Raw genomic sequence first — 19,423 nt, 5'->3', positions numbered from 1 at the left:
GTACATGTAGCTGACAACCTTTACTGCTTCCTCGGGTGGTGCGTTTTACTTCACTTTATGTCACTGACTCTTTTGGACTTTTTTCTGTGAGTGGTGAGCTCTCTTTGTGCTCTATGATTTATTGAAGCCATAATGAGGCCTGTTGTAACATGAAATATGTTACCATTTTATTTGTTTTTGTTGTCTAATGACCAGTGGTGTGTGATTTTATTACTGAGCTGAAACTTTAGTGAAATGCAGGGATAAATGTCAGGGCAGTTAAGTGACACAATCTAAAATCTTTTATTTAATCATTAAAGCTTATTAAGGCAAAGTATGGTACACCTATTATGAATAAGTAAATAAAACAGATTTAATTATTTAAGAGTATTAAAAGGTGAAGAGAAAGAGTAATTGTCACTGAAAAGTCTTTAAATAGAAAAATATAATTATGTAGTTGAAACAGTCACACTGGACCTGCTTAAAACAAAGCTGGTTTATGTCCAATAAACAATATGGTTTCTTGTTAAAAAAAACAATTAACAAATCACTTGTGTATTCTTTTTAATCAAAGTAATAAAGATTTGTAATACCATGTGACTAAATATTTTCCACTTACTTTGTCACCCTTCACTCCAAAGTCTCCCTTAATTCCAGGGAAACCATCTTCACCCTACAAAGAAATAATTATATCATTTAGAAAACATTTTCAGCTGTGTAATGAAAATTCCAAACTCAATATACCACAAGGTTCTTTCTTTAAGAAAACAAGAGCATGTGAAATATAATTGATATAAAACTAACCCATAATATGAAAATAAAGCCTTTTCTCTACTTGAGCCAAACATTTATAGTATACTGCAGTACATTTTAAAGTACATTGTTATCATTCCGTCAGCATTCTGAAGAGGCTCTTACCTTCTCACCCTTGTGTCCTTTTAGACCACGGATACCTTCTGCACCCTAGAGAAAAGAAAAACTCGATCATTTCAGAACAGAAGGACACTGAAAGTTTAAGTTTTCATCAGCTGCAAATGTATGCATCTGTGCCACCTGGACTTGAACTGCATATATAAAAATTAGACATTGTAATATAATATGCTCATATATAGCATGTAAAAGGCTGAGTACACATATTTATTAAAATACAATAAAAATATACATGAGAGAAGCATGATGGCAAATTTAACTTAGCACTATTCACTTATAAAATAGGTTTTGTTGTCTTAATATAGCTAACTTGCATGTGTAACCATTACAGAATAATGGAAAATAAACTGATTCATAGTTACAGCTTAATATTATTAATATTAATATTCTTTGTATAAGAATAAGAATACAATAGTGGCAGAGAAGTACGTAAGAGTTGTACAGGATATGTACGAGGGAAGTGTGACAGTGGTGAGATCTGTGGTAGGAGTGACGGATGCATTCAAGGTGGAGGTGGGATTACATCAGTCCTTTCTTATTTGCAATGGTGATGGACAGGTTGACAGACGAGATTAGACAGGAGTCCCCGTGGACTATGATGTTTGCTGATGACACTGTGATCTGTAGCGATAGTAGGGAGCAGGTTGAGGAGACCCTGGAGAGGTGGAGATATGCTCTGGAGAGCAGAGGAATGAAAGTCAGTAGGAACAAGACAGAATACATGTGTGTGAATGAGAGGGAGGTCAGTGGAATGGTGAAAATGCAGAGAGTTGAGTTGGCGAAGGTGGATGAGTTTAAATACTTGGGATCAACAGTACAGAGTAATGGGAATTGTGGAAGAGAGGTGAAAAAGAGAGTGCAGGCAGGGTGGAATGGGTGGAGAAGAGTATCAGGAGTAATTTGTGACAGACGGATATCAGCAAGAGTGAAAGGGAAGGTCTACAGGACGGTAGTGAGACCAGCTATGTTATATGGGTTAGAGACGGTGGCACTGACCAGAAAGCAGGAGACACAGCTGGAGGTAGCAGAGTTAAAAGATACTAAGATTTGCACTGGGTGTGACGAGGATGGATAAGATTAGAAATGAGTACATTAGAGGGTCAGCTCAAGTTGGACGGTTGGGAGACAAAGTCAGAGAGGCGAGATTGCGTTGGTTTGGACATGTGCAGAGGAGAGATGCCGAGTATATTGGGAGAAGGATGTTAAGGATAGAGCTGCCAGGGAAGAGGAAAAGAGGAAGGCCTAAGAGAAGGTTTATGGATGTGGCAAGAGAGGACATGCAGGTGGTGGGTATGACATAGCAAGATGTAGAGGACAGAAAGATATGGAAGAAGATGATCCGCTGTGGCAACTCCTAACGGGAGCAGCCAAAAGAAGAAGAAGAAGATAAGAATAAGAATACAAACAGATTGGTCTTAGGGGTTATTATTTTAATACCTATTAAAACAGCCTATGTTTCTCTTTAAAATGTTGGCTCTTGTACTTCAATAAACATTTGATAAGATATAAAAAGAGAAACAGCTGTATCTGACATATGAAGCAGTTTGAGGATATCTGTATATCAATTGGGAACTGAAAGCTCACATCCAATCAAAACCAAGGAAAGTCTCAACGCATAAAAAATGGTATGCAGTTTGATGAGCCGTTTCCAAATGTTAATAATGTCTGAGGACTAACCTTTATAACTCAATTTTAACATATAATGAAAATATAAAGAATGTCATGTGAAATGTTTAAACAAATGTATCTTATTAAAAAGTTAATTAAGTGTCACATGTAAAAGAAACTTCTGTGTCCTGTAACTTTAAGTAACAAATTCTGATAGCGTAATCCACCTGCCTTTGAATATTGTATTTCCATAATTAGTGCTTAGAGTATTCAGTGGGTGAGTTCTTTTATTTGTCATCAAATTAGATGAGCCTTTGAATTCAAATAGGATTGTTACAAATCATTTCTAACAAGTGAGATGTTTTTGTTTAAAATGTAGAACAACTTTAAAAGACCATTAAGCAGCATGCGAAAACTGCATGAGCTGAAGTTGGATGTATGTAATAAGAAATAAAGCTGACCATGTACAATTTCAAGATGACCATGTACAATTTCTGACATACAGTATATGGACCTCCATCTGACAATTTGACCACAAGTTTAATATTAATTTCTAATTTTGTTGTTATTATCCAGAATTGTTATGGGTTACCAGGAAAAGGTAAAAAATGGTCTTGCTATGAACTGGAGGGTGGATATGATAGGCCATGCCTTTTTTACAGTAACATAAATTGTATTTTATTAGTTCAGCTGAAATGTACACACAGTAAGAAGGCTTCAATCTTAAGATGTTTTTAAAGAGAAAAATGTATTTTACGTACTCTGTTTAGTATCGCTACAATGTGTGTTGTTGTCGCTGTATGTACTGAATATAATATTAATAATAGGGTAACCATAATTGTAAAAATTTAGGAAAAATGATGGTACTGAATAAATATTTTAGACACTGCACTTCATAGTAGGGGCAAACATAATTAAAAGGCTAAGAGAGACTCAATTAAATGTTTATAGGATTTATATATATTTACAGTATATATGAAGTTTATTTATATTCAGTCTGACAGGATGTAAGAAAAATCCTCTGGATACCTAAACATACTCCACTTTCCACATGTGTTGCATTTGAAGATGCATTCATTTTGAGAATTCCAGATTAAAAGACAACATATCTTCAACATTTTAGCTACTCAAGAAATTATCTCTTTTTTAAAAAAAATTATTACACGCTTTTTAAAAATTTGTACTCACCTTTACACCACGAGGTCCGGGATAACCAATGGGACCTTGAGGACCAGTTGGGCCCTGTGAACCACAACAAGGAATAACATTTATTATAGAAAGAGATAAAACTCTGAAAATACAAACTAGCAAATCAACCTCAACATTTCAAGGTATTCAGTAAGATTAGCTTGAAATTGTTGTACATTTTTGTTAAAAAGCTGGTCTATAGGAGCACAGATCATTAGTGAGGTGTGTAGGCAAATTTTCAGTCAAAGCATTGTAATCAATACAATTACAAATATACATGTGGAAACAAGCCATCAGTGAAAAATCCATGCTTGGAAAAATTTATGAATTAAAGAATAAAGATTGGTGTCATACAATATAAGCTCATAACACTAATGCTAAATACTAAAAATAAAATTTTAACATAACCTCCTAAGCAATCTTTAAACATAATTTAAGAAGAAATGGCGAAGTTGTTTAATGACATGTTCCACTTCGTTGATATGAATGCAAAGAAGAGGCTGTACTCATATCTTGCATGTGTTAATATAAAAAACTAGAGACATTGACAAAATTAAGAAAAGTTCATCAGTTGTAGAAATGCCAAGGTCTGGAAAGGTGACATTTGTATCAAAGAACAAAGTACTGGACATTTCATGAAAAGTCAGAAACAAAATTGTTTCAAGATAATATCAGTGCATTAAAGAATACGGCCATGTGAACCAAGAACAAATGCTGTTCTAGATGTTAGCAGCGACCACTCCCAGTGTGCACTGTATCTGTAAATATTTCAGCTGTGACTACACTCTCTTTGCAAATTATATAAAATGTAATATAAAACTTGAAATGTCTTTTCTTTCTTTTAAAACACATACATTTACTATTATGTATCTGTAAATATGTAAGTATGTAGCTAACTATCACAAAAGGAACTTAGTTGAGAGCTCCAGAAGGTAAGGGACATGAAGCGAAAACCATTCATTAACTACATGTCCTAGCAGAGACCTTTGTAGAAGATACATGAAACAGTCGTGTTTATCTGCACTCTGCTCTTACTGAAAGATAATAGTGCTATTTTTGCTTTGTATGACTTTAACATGACAGCATAATTGAAAATTTGAAATTAACGCTAAATTCTCATAATTAAACTCAACATTTAAGTAATGATAAAATCACATGAAAACTCAGAACTCAAATACAATAATGCACTACAGTTCTGGTCATTAATTTAAGGTTGAGCTCTTCAACAACAGCAAAGGAGCACAAAAATAATTTTCACATGAATGCTTTTTTATGGGGACAGCCTCAGACATATGGAATAAGTTAATAACAAATGTGGTAGATAGGATTTTAGTGACCTTCAAAAGTTGATGTGATATTATTTTGGAGAAATTTGGTTAATGGAATCGACAAGCTACACTTGATCTTAATGGCATGTGCTCATCAAAAATTTTCAGATGATTTCCTGTTCTAAATTCTGGTGAATATGCACAAGTTACAGTACTGAACAACCATCTTCGTGACATATTAAAAGATTACCATACTGGTTTCTGCAAAGATGTATCCTTTTTGAGCAAAATATTACAAAATTAAAACAAAGGCGCTGCTTTTGCACATATTTTACCTGGTTTCCTTTGGTTCCAGGTGGTCCCTCTTTACCTGGGTGACCCTATAAAAACAAACATGAAGTAATTCATCTTTTGTTACTGAATATTAATAATGATAAGCAATGAATGAATAAATTACTCAATTTATACATTTTCTGCACCCTATGTTCATTAGAGGGTAGCTATAGCAGCATCGGGGATGATGTGACAACAATACTAACATTTCCCCAAATATGATGAAAATAAAAGTACCCTGATGACCTCTAAACCTGGGGTTCTTAAATTTGGAACCACAGTGTCCAATATTTTCTGCTACAGCCAATTTATCAAGTATACCTGATCCTTCCCTTTCGTTCAAGTCATATTTAATTAGTTATCTCATTTCTTCTGACATGAAATAAATTTATTTTTGTTAGGATTAGAGATAACTGAGTGTTGCTCTACCATAGTTTTGAATAAAGTAAAGAAGTACAGAAAATGGGCAGATGTCCTGTACATTGATTGTCTCATCATCTCATCTTGTCTTCTCAACAACACAGCAGGCCTAGCAAGTCAGCCCAGACTTCCCTGTCCCCAACTACAGATTCCATTTTTTTTTTTTGGAGAATTCTCAGGAATTATTAAGCCAGCCAAGAGATATATATAATCTTTCTAGTGTGTCATGGATTTGCCACAGGGTTTTCACCGAGTGGGGCACACCCAGAGAAGTTCTAGTGTGAGCCGTCTAGGGGACATCCTTACGACATGCCCAAACCACCTCAACTGACTATTCACGATCTGGAGGAGCAGCAACTCTACTCTAAGGCTCTCCTGAAACTCTGAGCTTCTCACCCTATCACAGAGTGTCACCCCATGCACCCTGCGAAGAAACCTAATTTCAGCCAATTGTATTTGTGATCTCATTCCTTTGACCCACAAGTCATGACTACAGCTGCCGCTTCAGTCCACTTGCTGATCTCACATTGCCATTTTACATCACTTGTGAGCAAAATCCTGAAATACTTGAACACCTCCACTATGGGCAGTTGTTCTTACAGCTGTTAAATTAAATGTAAATATATGAGGTAGTAAAATAATAGGAAGACATTTTATCGTAAATTACTTCTAGCTCATTTCAGAGCACATTTGTAGTCTTTTTTTTTTTTTCTAAAAGAAAGGGTACTGTCAAGTGGTCTCTGAAGATACAACTGCTGGGGCAGTGACTTATTTCGAGGAACACAGATGTTTGCTCCTTCATCTCATTAAGACCCAGCATAGTAAGGCACACATAAAAATGCTAATTATTCCCCATCACAGCTAAGGGTCTTTCCTAATTAGATGTTCTACTGAATTCATGCTCAGTTTTTCCTTTCAACACATGTAACCCTATTTCAATGTCTTACTGTTCTCTGTTACTCATTAAAAGTCCAACAAAAAGCATTCTCTGACTTCTGATAATGGACAGCTGCTATCCTTTTGTTTTCATTATTGATTTCAAATAACGCACAATTTTCAGAAGTCTTGAAATGAGGGAAATAATAATTTGTTTTGATTGTCTACATCATTATTTTGTTCCATAGCAAGAAATATAATTCCATTGATAATACTGGGGAAGTGTGATTTTTTAATTCCTAGAACAGGGCAGTTTAGCTGTACATTCTTTTTATATCCATTACATTTGTGTGTTGCTTCATGTAATCAAAATTAATCATTAATTTAAATAAAAATTATTTTCACGCAATGAATTCATTTAAAATGTCTTTAAAACTATATATGTGATCCTTTAATGATTTCAATGAACAAACACGGCAATACTGAACTCCTAACATATGGAGTAGACAGTTGTAAATTTTAAGGGCGCATCTGAGTTTTGAATAGGCATAAACACTGAGCTGCATTTCTCAGTATGGTTAACAATGTCTCAGCTAATGACGTCACACTTTAACAATGGAGCTTCCATAGAGATATAATAAATAAAATCGAATAGCGTTGTTACACCATCGTAATCGATCATATTACAATATTAATATCCATCCATCCATTTTCCAACCCGCTGAATCTGAATACAGGGTCACGGGGGTCTGCTGGAGCCAATCCCAGCCAACACAGGGCACAAGGCAGAAACCAATCCCGGGCAGGGTGCCAACCCACCGCAGGACACACACAAACACACCCACACACCAAGCACACACTAGGGCCAGTTTAGAATCACCAATCCACCTAACCTGCATGTCTTTGGACTGTGGGAGGAAACCCACGCAGACACGGGGAGAACATGCAAACTCCATGCAGGGAGGACCCGGGAAGCGAACCCAGGTCCCCAGGTCTTCCAACTGCGAGGCAGCAGCGCTACCCACTGCGCCACCGTGCCGCCCAATATTAATATTGTTATTAATGTATTATTATTGCTGTATTTCAATAATTATTATTAATTTATGTACTGTATGTATTATGCTAATGTTAAGGTAGGTTACTTGAGGTTAGGTTAGCTTTGAGTAGGTTATGTCAGGTGAGGTGTATACTTGAAGTGTCATTGGCAAAAATGTCACAAAGGCATTTCTCTGCATGCTGCTGGTGAGTGGAATTTAGTGATACACACACACCATCTTGTATCAAAAGTCGAAAATGACAACAGACACAGAGGCACACCCCAACCCCCCAAACGTCAAGTACTTTTTTCATCCTGTGTCACATAGACCGTGCAGTGCTCAGTGCTGTCCTGCAGTCTTTTACTGTATACCTACTCGAAACATAACATTTCCAACTCTGTTTAATTCAAATCGGTTCTGAAAAAAGGGCTGGAGCAGAACCCTGCAACGTGAGGCACAAAGCAGGAATTGTCCCTGAACAGAAGGCTACAGTATTGTGAGTGCAAGCAGGTAAGATCTTTACTTTACAAGTTTTCACTCTGGTCACTCCATGTATTTTTCATATCCCAGCCATTGATTAATTGGCTACTAAACTGGCCGGATATAAGTGAGTCTGAGTGCGAGGAACTGACATCTTGTCTATGGTCATCTTCTGCCTTGTGCTCAATTATGTCTACACAAGTTTTTGCCTTGCGCAAAGTTTTGACGGATTAAACATATTTATACAATAAATATACAAAAGAATATGCTCTTAAGAATAGCAAACAGCTGATTAGGCAACTGTGCATTTATAAAGATGGGGGGCACTATGCTTCCTTCTATAGTCCAAAGTTATAAAAACTGTATGACTGTCTAACTCAGGGGTTGTCAACTCCGGTCCAGGAGGACCACCGTGGCTGCAGGTTTTCATTCTAACCCTTTTCTTATTGAGTGACCTGTTTTTACTGCTAATTAACTTCTTTTGAATTAATTTTATTTGATTCCTGAAGACTCAGACACCTTCATTGTTTCTTTTCCCTTAATTAGCAGCCAAACAAGTGAACAAAAACAACTGGTGTCCATCATACAATATCTGAAAATAAAGAAAGGTGAAGGTCTCAGGAATGTCGATCTGCTCAGGTCCCCAAAACATTTGAACAGTGCACTTAGAAAGAGAAAATCAACAGTTTCAGAAATGTCTGTTAATCCACCACAAGAGCATCAAACAAGCCACGGAATTAAAGAATGGGTTTAATTAACGATACGAATCGGCACCTCATTAAGCAGCTGGTTGGAGTGAAAGTGGTTTGAGTTTGAGACCCTGACTTAGTTGGTCTTTTGTTGGCTCCCTCACTTCACATTTCATTTCTGTTTGGGTGCCATTTAAGTAAGGAAATAAAGCAATTTAGAGGAACGATGAAGAAATTCAGGGGAACAAATCTTAAAAAAGCAATTCAATTAAAATTGAAAGTTAATTAGCAGCACAAACAGGGCACTCATTACAAAAAGGATTAGAATGAAATCCTGCAGCCATGGTGGTCCTCCAGGACTGGAGTTGGCAATCCCTGAACCAAATGACTAAAAGTGTGTATGTGAGTGAAGGTACACTCTGGGGACCCACAGGCTAAACCTGGAAGGCCGTGGTGACTGAAGGGTTTTGTTCCAACCCAATTTTCAATTAGAAGCCAATGATAGCTGCTGAAGCAGTTGTGGCTCAAGCAACATTTGGTGAATTGCTGTCATTAACTTGTTTGTTAGGATTTTCACCCCTTTAATTGCTTATTTTAGTCTTTAAGCAGTTGACCTCTTTGTTTTTTAATGCATCTTGTTTTTTTAATGAACTGACAATTAGCAATGAGAAAGCAGTTCACCACATGAACTAGTGCAATTTACACCATGAAATATTGTTTTAATAAAATATACTTAAGAAATAGAAGTCAAGGGCTGAGAATAACTAATCTTTTCTGGGGAATAAATTATTTATATGATATTCTTACGTGAGGTGGCTGAATGAAAACATTAACAAGCCCTAAAATGAAATAAGTCCTATTATCAGCAAAAATTGGCTTTGAATTAAGCAGTTGGATTGGAACAAAACTCCCAGCCCTCCAGAACCAAATTTGAGGGATGCTGGTGTAGTCCATTATGGACTGGCATCCATTTAAGGTCTGTTTCTGTCCTCTGCCTGTTGATGCAAAAATAAATAGCAGAATCCTGAGACACTGAATTAGACTAACGAGTCAGAAAATGGATCTGTATAAAGGGTTTCTGTCTAACAAACACTGTTGCAAAGAGTAGTTTTCTGTATTTCATTATTGTTGTAGTAGCATTGCGAAATGCTGGTTATTGAAACTGGTTTAATGGTGTAATAAATCTGTCTGTTTTGTTCATGTCATGCATTTATGAACCTCAGTTCACCAAATATGCCTTTCATCCCTCTTTTTTTGTGCTTCATATTAATTTTCTTCATTGGCCATCTCTGTTGTGTTTGCCAGATGACGCAACACTCAGATGCATGGACGTATGCCATGCGGTTTACCACCCACTTGCCTTTGTTCACCTCACATTCCCACCCTCTTGTGGATGCTGGACTCCATTATGCCCAGGTACAGGCGTCTTATCGGTTTATATATATTGAGATATGTATTTGAGTATTGCTGTTGCATTTATAATGGTCAGCTACTATCGCCACTGATTTCAAGCACTTAGAAACCCTTTTATTATTTAAGGTAGAGTATAAACCTGTTGTCCTTGCCCCTTCCTACTCTCCAAAAATGGGGATAATCTCGTTTTGGTGTGTGTGTTGCACCTAACATACTGCCAAGCAGTCAGGCACAAATCAAAAGAGAAGGCAACAGTGTGTGACACTAGCAAAGCCATCTCAATATTTACTTTTTTAGTTTCTGCCTTGTAAGGAACTGCCTCTGAAGAGTAACAGTGTGCAAAAATCTAAGTTTACACCTACAGCACATTTTGAGTGCAGTTAACTCACTGTCTGCGGCTGAACCCGACTCCATACTCACAGGAGGTCCATCAGCACCTGGCATTCCTGGCAATCCTGGTTTTCCTTGGGGACCCTGAGAGCAAATAACAACTGAGTTAAAATAACATGATGGCAGTCATATATTAATATTACTATCATTGATGAGGCTTAATTAAAATGTATAACAGGAGATATGAGCTTAGATAGCCCACTTTTATATACACAAACTCACCTTCTCTCCTGGAGGCCCCATGGCTCCCTGAGGTCCTGGTGTTCCCTATGAATAAAAATAAAAACAAAGCACAAAATTTGAAATATTTTCATTTAGGTTTACTTGTCTTGAAGTAGACTGATTCATCCTTTTAAAAATTTAAATAAAATAAATTAATTACTGAGTGCACTATCTTCTCTGGCATAAATTCTATTTAACACATTGCTTACCTGAGTGCCGGGTGTGCCTTGTTGTCCTGGTGGTCCTGGTTCTCCTTGTGGACCCTTAATACAAAATTAAAATAAAATGTGCATCAGTCTTCAGCGTTTTGGCTGCACCTTATCTTATTAATAAAACCAAGAGGTCAAACTGTTACAACAATATTAAAAGAAGAATAAATGATAGGAAGAAAAATCATCTTGTTAAATTAATTTGCTATGAAGCAAATTATCCCTACTTTCATTACCTCTTTACTCTATTTAATAACTAATAGAAATATCAAACATTTATTTTGTTGGTTAATCTTGTTTTTTTTTAACTTACAAGATTTCCTTTGGGACCAGAAGAGCCATCATTTCCACGGACACCCTGAATAGAAACAAAACATTTTTTAAAATAAATAACAACACACAGACATTGTAAACATTTTTATTCCAAGTATTTTTGTGAGACAAATGTTAACTGGCCAACAATCCACTGTGTGATTACACCACAACATGGGGAGAAGACATGCTTATGAAGCACAGAAACTCAACAAGGAACTATTATAATATTAGGAACAGTGGCACTCTTCCTATCCTCTTCTTTGCAAATCCAAGATGCAGGTTTACAGTAGAAAATGTTCACAGGACAAAATGTCACATGCTAAGTCATCTTAAGAGAAGAAATGTCAAGCCCTACAAGACAGATGATGTGCTGTCGTACTTTAGAAGAAGATTTTGGTAATTTGTTGAGATATGATGTGCTTCCTGGTTTTCATTTTGGTTTTATTTAGTTTTAGAGCCCTTTTACTTCTGTTAATTGAAAATTATATTCATGAACAATTTAGTTATTTTGGCTCCTTTTTTCCAGCTTGTGTTGCCTTCTGTTCTTTGTTTAATTTATACTTTGGTTTTTATTACCTTAAACTTCAGTGTGCACCATGGGTGTGTATTGCCATGCTTTGTGCCAGCCTGCCCACTTCCTAATGTGCTTAAAGTCATTATTCTTCTTTGGGAGAAAAGTCTCTTTGGCCTTGAAGGTTTATTTGTTTTAAAACAAGACCCCTTTCAGTTTTGGTTTGCTTTTCAGGAGTTTAGGACCTAGACGTCTGGAATAGGTGGTCCCAGGAAATTTCAGGGATTTTTTTTTTTCCTGTCAAACTGGACTTGTTGCCCTGATTCAGGAGGTGCAGTACCCTGTCAAATGTCTTTATCTGTTAACAGACTTGGCCTGAATGATCTTACTGAGTACAGACTAGGCTTTCTTTGTATGACTGTTGTGGCGGGCGGCCAGGTCCCATGTCCGGCCGGGACGCCCCTTCTACATACAGTATGTTCCGGGTGAGCAACCATGGGCATCTCACTACCTCCCCTGGGACGCTTGGTGACAGCCTCCCTGGCTGACGATGGTGCCTTAGTTTCCCGCAGGGTTTCATGGGAGATGGAGTTCTCCACAACCCTGTGGGGATCTGGGATGACCGCCAGGGGGTGCTGCATGGATCCCGGAACCCACCTGGACATCTCCACAGCCCTGCCCAGAAGTGCTCCAAGTGCTTGATCACCTGTGGCTAATTGCACTTCCAGGTGGGCTATAAAAATGGCCAGCATCCACCACTCAGGAGCCAGAATCGGGAGGAAGAGGACAAGGTTGCCTGGGAGGAGTGGTGGTGTTCGAGGATTGTTTGCTTACTGTTAAAGTGCTTGTGGGACTGTGTTGGGCCTGCGGGACACGGGGAAGGCGTGTCCCACGGCTGAAGAGAAATAAATAAAGTCTTTGATTTTAGCACGTGCCTCTGCGTCAGTCTGTGCCGGGTCGGGCGCTATAGAGCGCCTTTTATACTATGTATGTCATGCTGAGAGCAGTGTCTCCATTCAATATCTATCAAATCAATCATCAATGAAGGCAGAAGCCATTTTTGTCTCTCATCCATCCATGGTAGGAACTGTCAGGTGTTTTTTTTCAGCTGGACAGGCCTCTAGGTTCCTGAGTTTCTGTTTGTCTGTGTATCTGACCATTTACCAATCATTTACTTTCTTTGTCTTGTCTCTGTAGCTGTTTACACCACAACAAAATAGAAACTGCTTACCCCATTTTTGCTTGTCTCTGCAACTGTCAAGCCTATAACCAATTAACAGCTGCTTGTCACAGTCTTTTGTCATAACGTATATGGCAGCTGTCCTTGTTCTCATCTTGTCTTCACTGGCAAATTGCTAATTTTTACCTGAACTGCAGCTGTTTTCCTGTGCACTAAGCAGTTTGTTTAGATGGCTGCACTACAACTTTGTGGAATTTCTGATTATGACCTTGGTTTGCCTCTGACCTAAATTCTGGAATTTCCCCTTATTTTAGATACACTAATATATCCTTTCAATATCTTGTTTGGAATCATTCCTTAACTCCGTATTCTGTGTGCTCCCTTATAAAATAACATTTGTATGTGCGCTTTTCTGGTTGCGACTCAATTTGGTTGAATACAGTTCATTTTTAAGTCAATGGGCACAAAATTTTCATTTTTAATTTATCCAGTTGGACCATGACATAATTTGAGTCATTCATTTTTCTAATAGTAAATACAAAGGTGGCTGTTGTTTGTCATTTTAGCCTTCCAATTACATATTTTAAAATATCCTGACTAATGCAATCAGTCTTACTTCATTTTATATAGGACCTTTTACTGAGCTCACCACCAGAAAGTACAATACTGTACAAAGCACGCAAAAATATATATCAGACCAACAAAATACAGTACTAGGAGCGGTCCTGAGAATTCATGGACTTCATAAATTTAGAGAATATAGGTTAGTGCAACAAAAAAATGAAAAACATAAGCAAACAGTCTGCCAGGCAATGATAAAAAATAACATCTGCCTGAAAATACTCCCAGCCAGTTCATCTAAACCAGTGGTTTTCAAAGTACAGTGGTGTGAAAAACTATTTGCCCCCTTCCTGATTTCTTATTCTTTTGCATGTTTGTCACACAAAATGTTTCTGATCATCAAACACATTTAACCATTAGTCAAATATAACACAAGTAAACACAAAATGCAGTTTTTAAATGATGGTTTTTATTATTTAGGGAGAAAAAAAATCCAAACCTACATGGCCCTGTGTGAAAAAGTAATTGCCCCCTTGTTAAAAAATAACCTAACTGTGGTGTATCACACCTGAGTTCAATTTCCGTAGCCTCCCCCAGGCCTGATTACTGCCACACCTGTTTCAATCAAGAAATCACTTAAATAGGAGCTGCCTGACACAGAGAAGTAGACCAAAAGCACCTCAAAAGCTAGACATCATGCCAAGATCCAAAGAAATTCAGGAACAAATGAGAACAGAAGTAATTGAGATCTATCAGTCTGGTAAAGGTTATAAAGCCATTTCTAAAGCTTTGGGACTCCAGTGAATCACAGTGAGAGCCATTATCCACAAATGGCAAAAACATGGAACAGTGGTGAACCTTCCCAGGAGTGGCCGGCCGACCAAAATTACCCCAAGAGCGCAGAGACGACTCATCCGAGAGGTCACAAAAGACCCCAGAACAACGTCTAAAGAACTGCAGGCCTCACTTGCCTCAATTAAGGTCAGTGTTCACGACTCCACCATAAGAAAGAGACTGGGCAAAAATGGCCTGCATGGCAGATTTCCAAGACGCAAACCACTGTTAAGCAAAAAGAACATTAGGGCTCTTCTCAATTTTGCTAAGAAACATCTCAATGATTGCCAAGACTTTTGGGAAAATACCTTGTGGACTGATGAGACAAAAGTTGAACTTTATGGAAGGCAAATGTCCCGTTACATCTGGCGTAAAAGGAACACAGCATTTCAGAAAAAGAACATCATACCAACAGTAAAATATGGTGGTGGTAGTGTGATGGTCTGGGGTTGTTTTGCTGCTTCAGGACCTGGAAGGCTTGCTGTGATAGATGGAACCATGAATTCTACTGTCTACCAAAAAATCCTGAAGGAGAATGTCCGGCCATCTGTTCGTCAACTCAAGCTGAAGCGATCTTGGGTGCTGCAACAGGACAATGACCCAAAACACACCAGCAAATCCACCTTTGAATGGCTGAAGAAAAACAAACTGAAGACTTTGGAGTGGCCTAGTCAAAGTCCTGACCTGAATCCAATTGAGATGCTATGGCATGACCTTAAAAAGGCGGTTCATGCTAGAAAACCCTCAAATAAAGCTGAATTACAACAATTTTGCAAAGATGAGTGGGCCAAAATTCCTCCAGAGCGCTGTAAAAGACTCATTGCAAGTTATCGCAAATGCTTGATTGCAGTTATTGCTGCTAAGGGTGGCCCAACCAGTTATTAGGTTCAGGGGGCAATTACTTTTTCACACAGGGCCATGTAGGTTTGGATTTTTTTTTCTCCCTAAATAATAAAAACCACCATTTACAAACTGCATTTAGTGTTTACTTGTGTTATATTTGACTAATGGTTAAATGTGTTCGATGATCAGAAACATTTTGTGTGACAAACATGCAAAAGAATAAGAAATCAGGAAGGGGGCAAATAGTTTTTCACACCACTGTATTTTGGACTATGGACCACTTTGCCAAGGACCTCTTAAATGCAAAACTCTTCTTATGGTAAAACATTTATTCTACTCTATGTAATATGCAAACATGCTAACAGCTTGCTGAATCCACAATTTCACATCTCAGATGTCAGTCACAGACCCACAATAAATCCTTAGCCCTTGAATACACATTGTCACAAGCGGCTGGGGGACAGACCTAGTCGGGAGGCCTGGAAGGACCAGGAGGTGGTGTATTCATCCTCCGGGCCACGAGGGGGCAACCACCCTGGATCTGGAGAGGACCACGGGAGAGGAGCAAGGAGGCTCAAGCCCATCGGGGCCTGTGGCCACCGCCAGGAGGTGCCCCGAGTCTCAGTGAGCCCGGGAAGCATTTACTTCCGCCACACCCGGGAACATGGAGGATGATCCTTCCAGGGACGCCCGGAGTGCTTCCGGGTGCTCTCCTGACACGTCCGCCACACCAGGAAGTGTCATCAGACAGAACACCTGGAGCACATCTGGGTCATTACAAAAGGGGTTGCTTCCGTACAATCAGGGAGCTAGAGTCAGAAGTGGGAGCAGGACGAGGCTCCCATGGAGAGAGGAAAGGCGGCCCACGGACAGTGAGAGAGAAGCCTGGAGTAGGGGTGATTGGTGCTGTGCGGGACTGTGTTTGGACATTAATAAACGTGTGCTTTTTTATAAAGATGTGTGGTGTTCGGGCATATCTCACAACATACATTTAACAGAGACTTTGTTCTTTCAGTCATTACCTATAGCTTATGAGGTAATGCAGGCTACCTTGGAGAGAAAGAAGGAAAACTACACAGAGCTGGTAGCTGTGTGCTCACAAGCAGGATGGAGGGTTCTTAGGTATCTATTGGAAGGTGCGTGCAGAGGTTACACTGGAGTATTCACCCAGCGGATCCTGAAATATCTTGGGATCACAAATTCCAAACTGAAGAAGTCTGGTGGAGGAGGAACAAGGGTGCTATTGGCTTTGGCTCTGAAGAAAGGATAAGGCGTGAGGAAAGCAAGGATCTTAGGGCTGCAGTCTTGAGATGTACTAAAGAAACAAAACATCAATGAAAGGGGGCATTTCCCAGCTGATAACCCTGCAGCCAGCATGGAGATGTGGCAAGCAGAAGTGCCCAACAGGTGGACTCCCCTGTGCTTGTGTTTAATTGACCTTTGGTGAGGACAGGAGTTTAGATCAACCGGCAAACCGAGAGCTTTGTCTTTAGACTCAATTTCTGTTTCAGCACCACAGCACGAGACAGCTCCGCTGCTCCAGTGTGCTTGTCACTCTCATGTTCCCTTCTTGTGAATAAGATTTTTACTGTTGTTTTCTCTTAAACTAATGAGGTAGCACAGAGCAAATGGTTTGAATCTATTATTATTTTTTCACATTAAAGTCTACATCATGTTTATAATCTTTAATAATTTGTTCATGTTGTGGAAACTTATTATTAAAAAAAAACCCTGATTGCTTCACTGTTTTGAAGTCATACTTTTGAGTACCAATGAGCCTATGAAGTGATTGTACCACTTATTAGCAAAGCTCCAGAGAGGAGTAATCATAAAAAAAGCTTTTTAGAGCTGTTTTAACAAGGACATGGCAGTGTGGACAAACTTAAGCAGCTGCAAGAATAATAAATAAAAATGTCACTACTGTAGTCTATCTGTTAAACACTCATGTTGTATCTAAAGGAATAAGTATAATCAAGGAAAAATATAAAAAGAAAGAGCTTTATCAGTTGACCAAAATACACACCCAGTAGAATGTTCTGTGGCCGACATTTGTATCATTTACGATAACTCTGTTCTACTTTCTAAACATGTTACTGCTGGATAGATTAAATAATTACAATTTGCCAGCACTGTTCACAAATTTAAAATTGTCTTATATCTAAATAGCAATCAACATGCATGGAAATGGTGAGCTTTTTCATTTAATCATATTACTGGAGGGCCTGCTGTCAGCTGCCAGGTTAGAAGGTGAAAGAAACAAACAGTCAGCTCTGTCTGTGCTTATGGATGATCAAGGAATAATGTCAACATCGTGTAAACAGCTACTAAGCACAAAGTGATACACATGGGCAAAAGGAACATCAAGCATATATAAAAGATGGAAAACACTGTCTTGGAGGAGTCACCTCAAAAAAGGATTTAGATGTTTATGTTGACTAACACACTAGAGAGACTGCATCTTGGTCACCAAGTTACAAGAAACACATAGAAGCACATGAATCTGTGCAGAGGAGACATTTTGTACCCTGACATACTCAGAGAATTCAAACTGTTCAGTCCTGAGCTGAGGAGAATTTGTGAGGACCTAACACAGGTTTTCAAAATTCTTAAAGGCATTGGTAAAATAGATCCAGCAGAATCTCAATGACATACTTGAGGACACCAGAGGAGATTAAGGGAATGTCCATTTAGGAATGAAGCTATGAAGCACTTCTTTATGCAAAGAGTTATGGGAATCTGGAACAATCTACTAAGACATGCAGTTAAAGCAGAAACATTGGCAACCTTTAAGATGTATCTGGATGTGATATTGAGACAGCTTAACTATTAGCCTGATGGACTGAATGAGAACCTCTCGTTTGTCAAATTTATTATGTTCTTGTGTACTAACTTTGATCTATGTGAGTAAACTGTGTAAAATGTAAAAGCTGGTTCCATATCTCTTATATATACAGGGAGAAAAATTCTCTTCTTTGTCCCAATAAAACAAACTTTAAAAAATGTATTTTTAAAACATGTGAATGTTATATAGTGATGAATATTAGCAACTTATTGAAGCAAAGAAGATAAATTGTAACAACTTTGCAATATAAAAATGCTTTGCTTCAGAAAACAAATATTACAATAGATATCTAAATTGATTTGAGTACCATTTCTCATGTAATAAATGATTCATACTCACAGGTGGTCCAGGGATGCCGGGAGGTCCTTTAGGCCCCAACAAACCACGGGGACCCTATCCATGCAAAAGAACAGAATTAGCAATCAATAATAATAGTAATAGTATAGTGTATAGAAATTATATTCCAACTGTACTGTGAGAATAATGAAGATTTTCAAGCAGTGGAAGTTTAAATTTCAGTTTAAAATGAATATAAAAATACACACAAATGATTTCCAGTGTTCAGGCACTCTAAGCCATCACCATTTCCTACTGTAAAAACCTAAAATGGTAATTTTGCCATTAATTTCTTCATATCTTTTATATAGGAGATTATTAATTACTTTATTACATTGTACAATTAATTTGGTTTGCGAATTTCATATAGCAAACTCACAGATGTGTTTAAAGGAATATTCCACCCAAAAATGATATTGTCTTATTTATTACTTACCACATGTAATCTTTAGTAATGACCTAGAAATTTTTTTCATTTTATGCTTTTGTGGAGAACGGACATAACAATATTTCTGATAGAATGGTAGCCTATGGCGACTAATCCTGGACAACAGCAAACATTATCAAAACAGTCACTAAAAAAGCTCACATTACTTTTGTCACATAATCCACATGTCATGTCATCCATACATATAATCACAATGTACAAAACACATTTATTTTTTGTAAAATATTGTTATTTATGTATATTTGAAAAATTAAATTAGTCCATAAACAGGAAGCCCCTTCACATGCTATTGTGCTTTTGAATTGAAGACCTTCCTTTTTTCCTCATTCATTGGTCAAGAGCCCTGACTTCAAAACACATGAATTTTGCACGTAGTGAGCCTACGATTAGATGACTTGAAATATAGATTATGCTACACAAATGACCTAAGATTCTTTTTCATGAAAGTTTTTGATATTGTTTGCTTTTGCTATTACATCCATTCTCCATAACAATTTGTAACATATTAAAA

General features: G+C 37.9%; 1 protein-coding gene across 6 annotated transcripts in view; it reads right to left on the bottom strand.

The window, feature by feature from the left end:
• The window catches only part of col11a2 (collagen, type XI, alpha 2), a 167,326-nt gene that overhangs the window by 63,782 nt on the left and 84,121 nt on the right, over window positions 1–19,423 (bottom strand). For all 6 annotated transcript variants that reach the window (XM_028801342.2, XM_028801348.2, XM_028801355.2 and 3 more), the window contains 9 exons: window positions 18,468–18,521; window positions 11,356–11,400; window positions 11,043–11,096; window positions 10,834–10,878; window positions 10,642–10,695; window positions 5,309–5,353; window positions 3,706–3,759; window positions 898–942; window positions 599–652 (listed from right to left, as the gene is read on the bottom strand). In XM_028801342.2, coding sequence (XP_028657175.2) covers window positions 599–652; window positions 898–942; window positions 3,706–3,759; window positions 5,309–5,353; window positions 10,642–10,695; window positions 10,834–10,878; window positions 11,043–11,096; window positions 11,356–11,400; window positions 18,468–18,521 — 450 coding nt within the window. The remainder of the gene's footprint in view (window positions 1–598; window positions 653–897; window positions 943–3,705; window positions 3,760–5,308; window positions 5,354–10,641; window positions 10,696–10,833; window positions 10,879–11,042; window positions 11,097–11,355; window positions 11,401–18,467; window positions 18,522–19,423) is intronic.

Source organism: Erpetoichthys calabaricus, chromosome 1 (assembly GCF_900747795.2).
Source record: "Erpetoichthys calabaricus chromosome 1, fErpCal1.3, whole genome shotgun sequence".
Classification (NCBI taxonomy): domain Eukaryota; kingdom Metazoa; phylum Chordata; class Cladistia; order Polypteriformes; family Polypteridae; genus Erpetoichthys; species Erpetoichthys calabaricus.
Note: the sequence above shows the minus strand (reverse complement) of the source record. Positions and strands in the feature narration are given on the sequence as shown.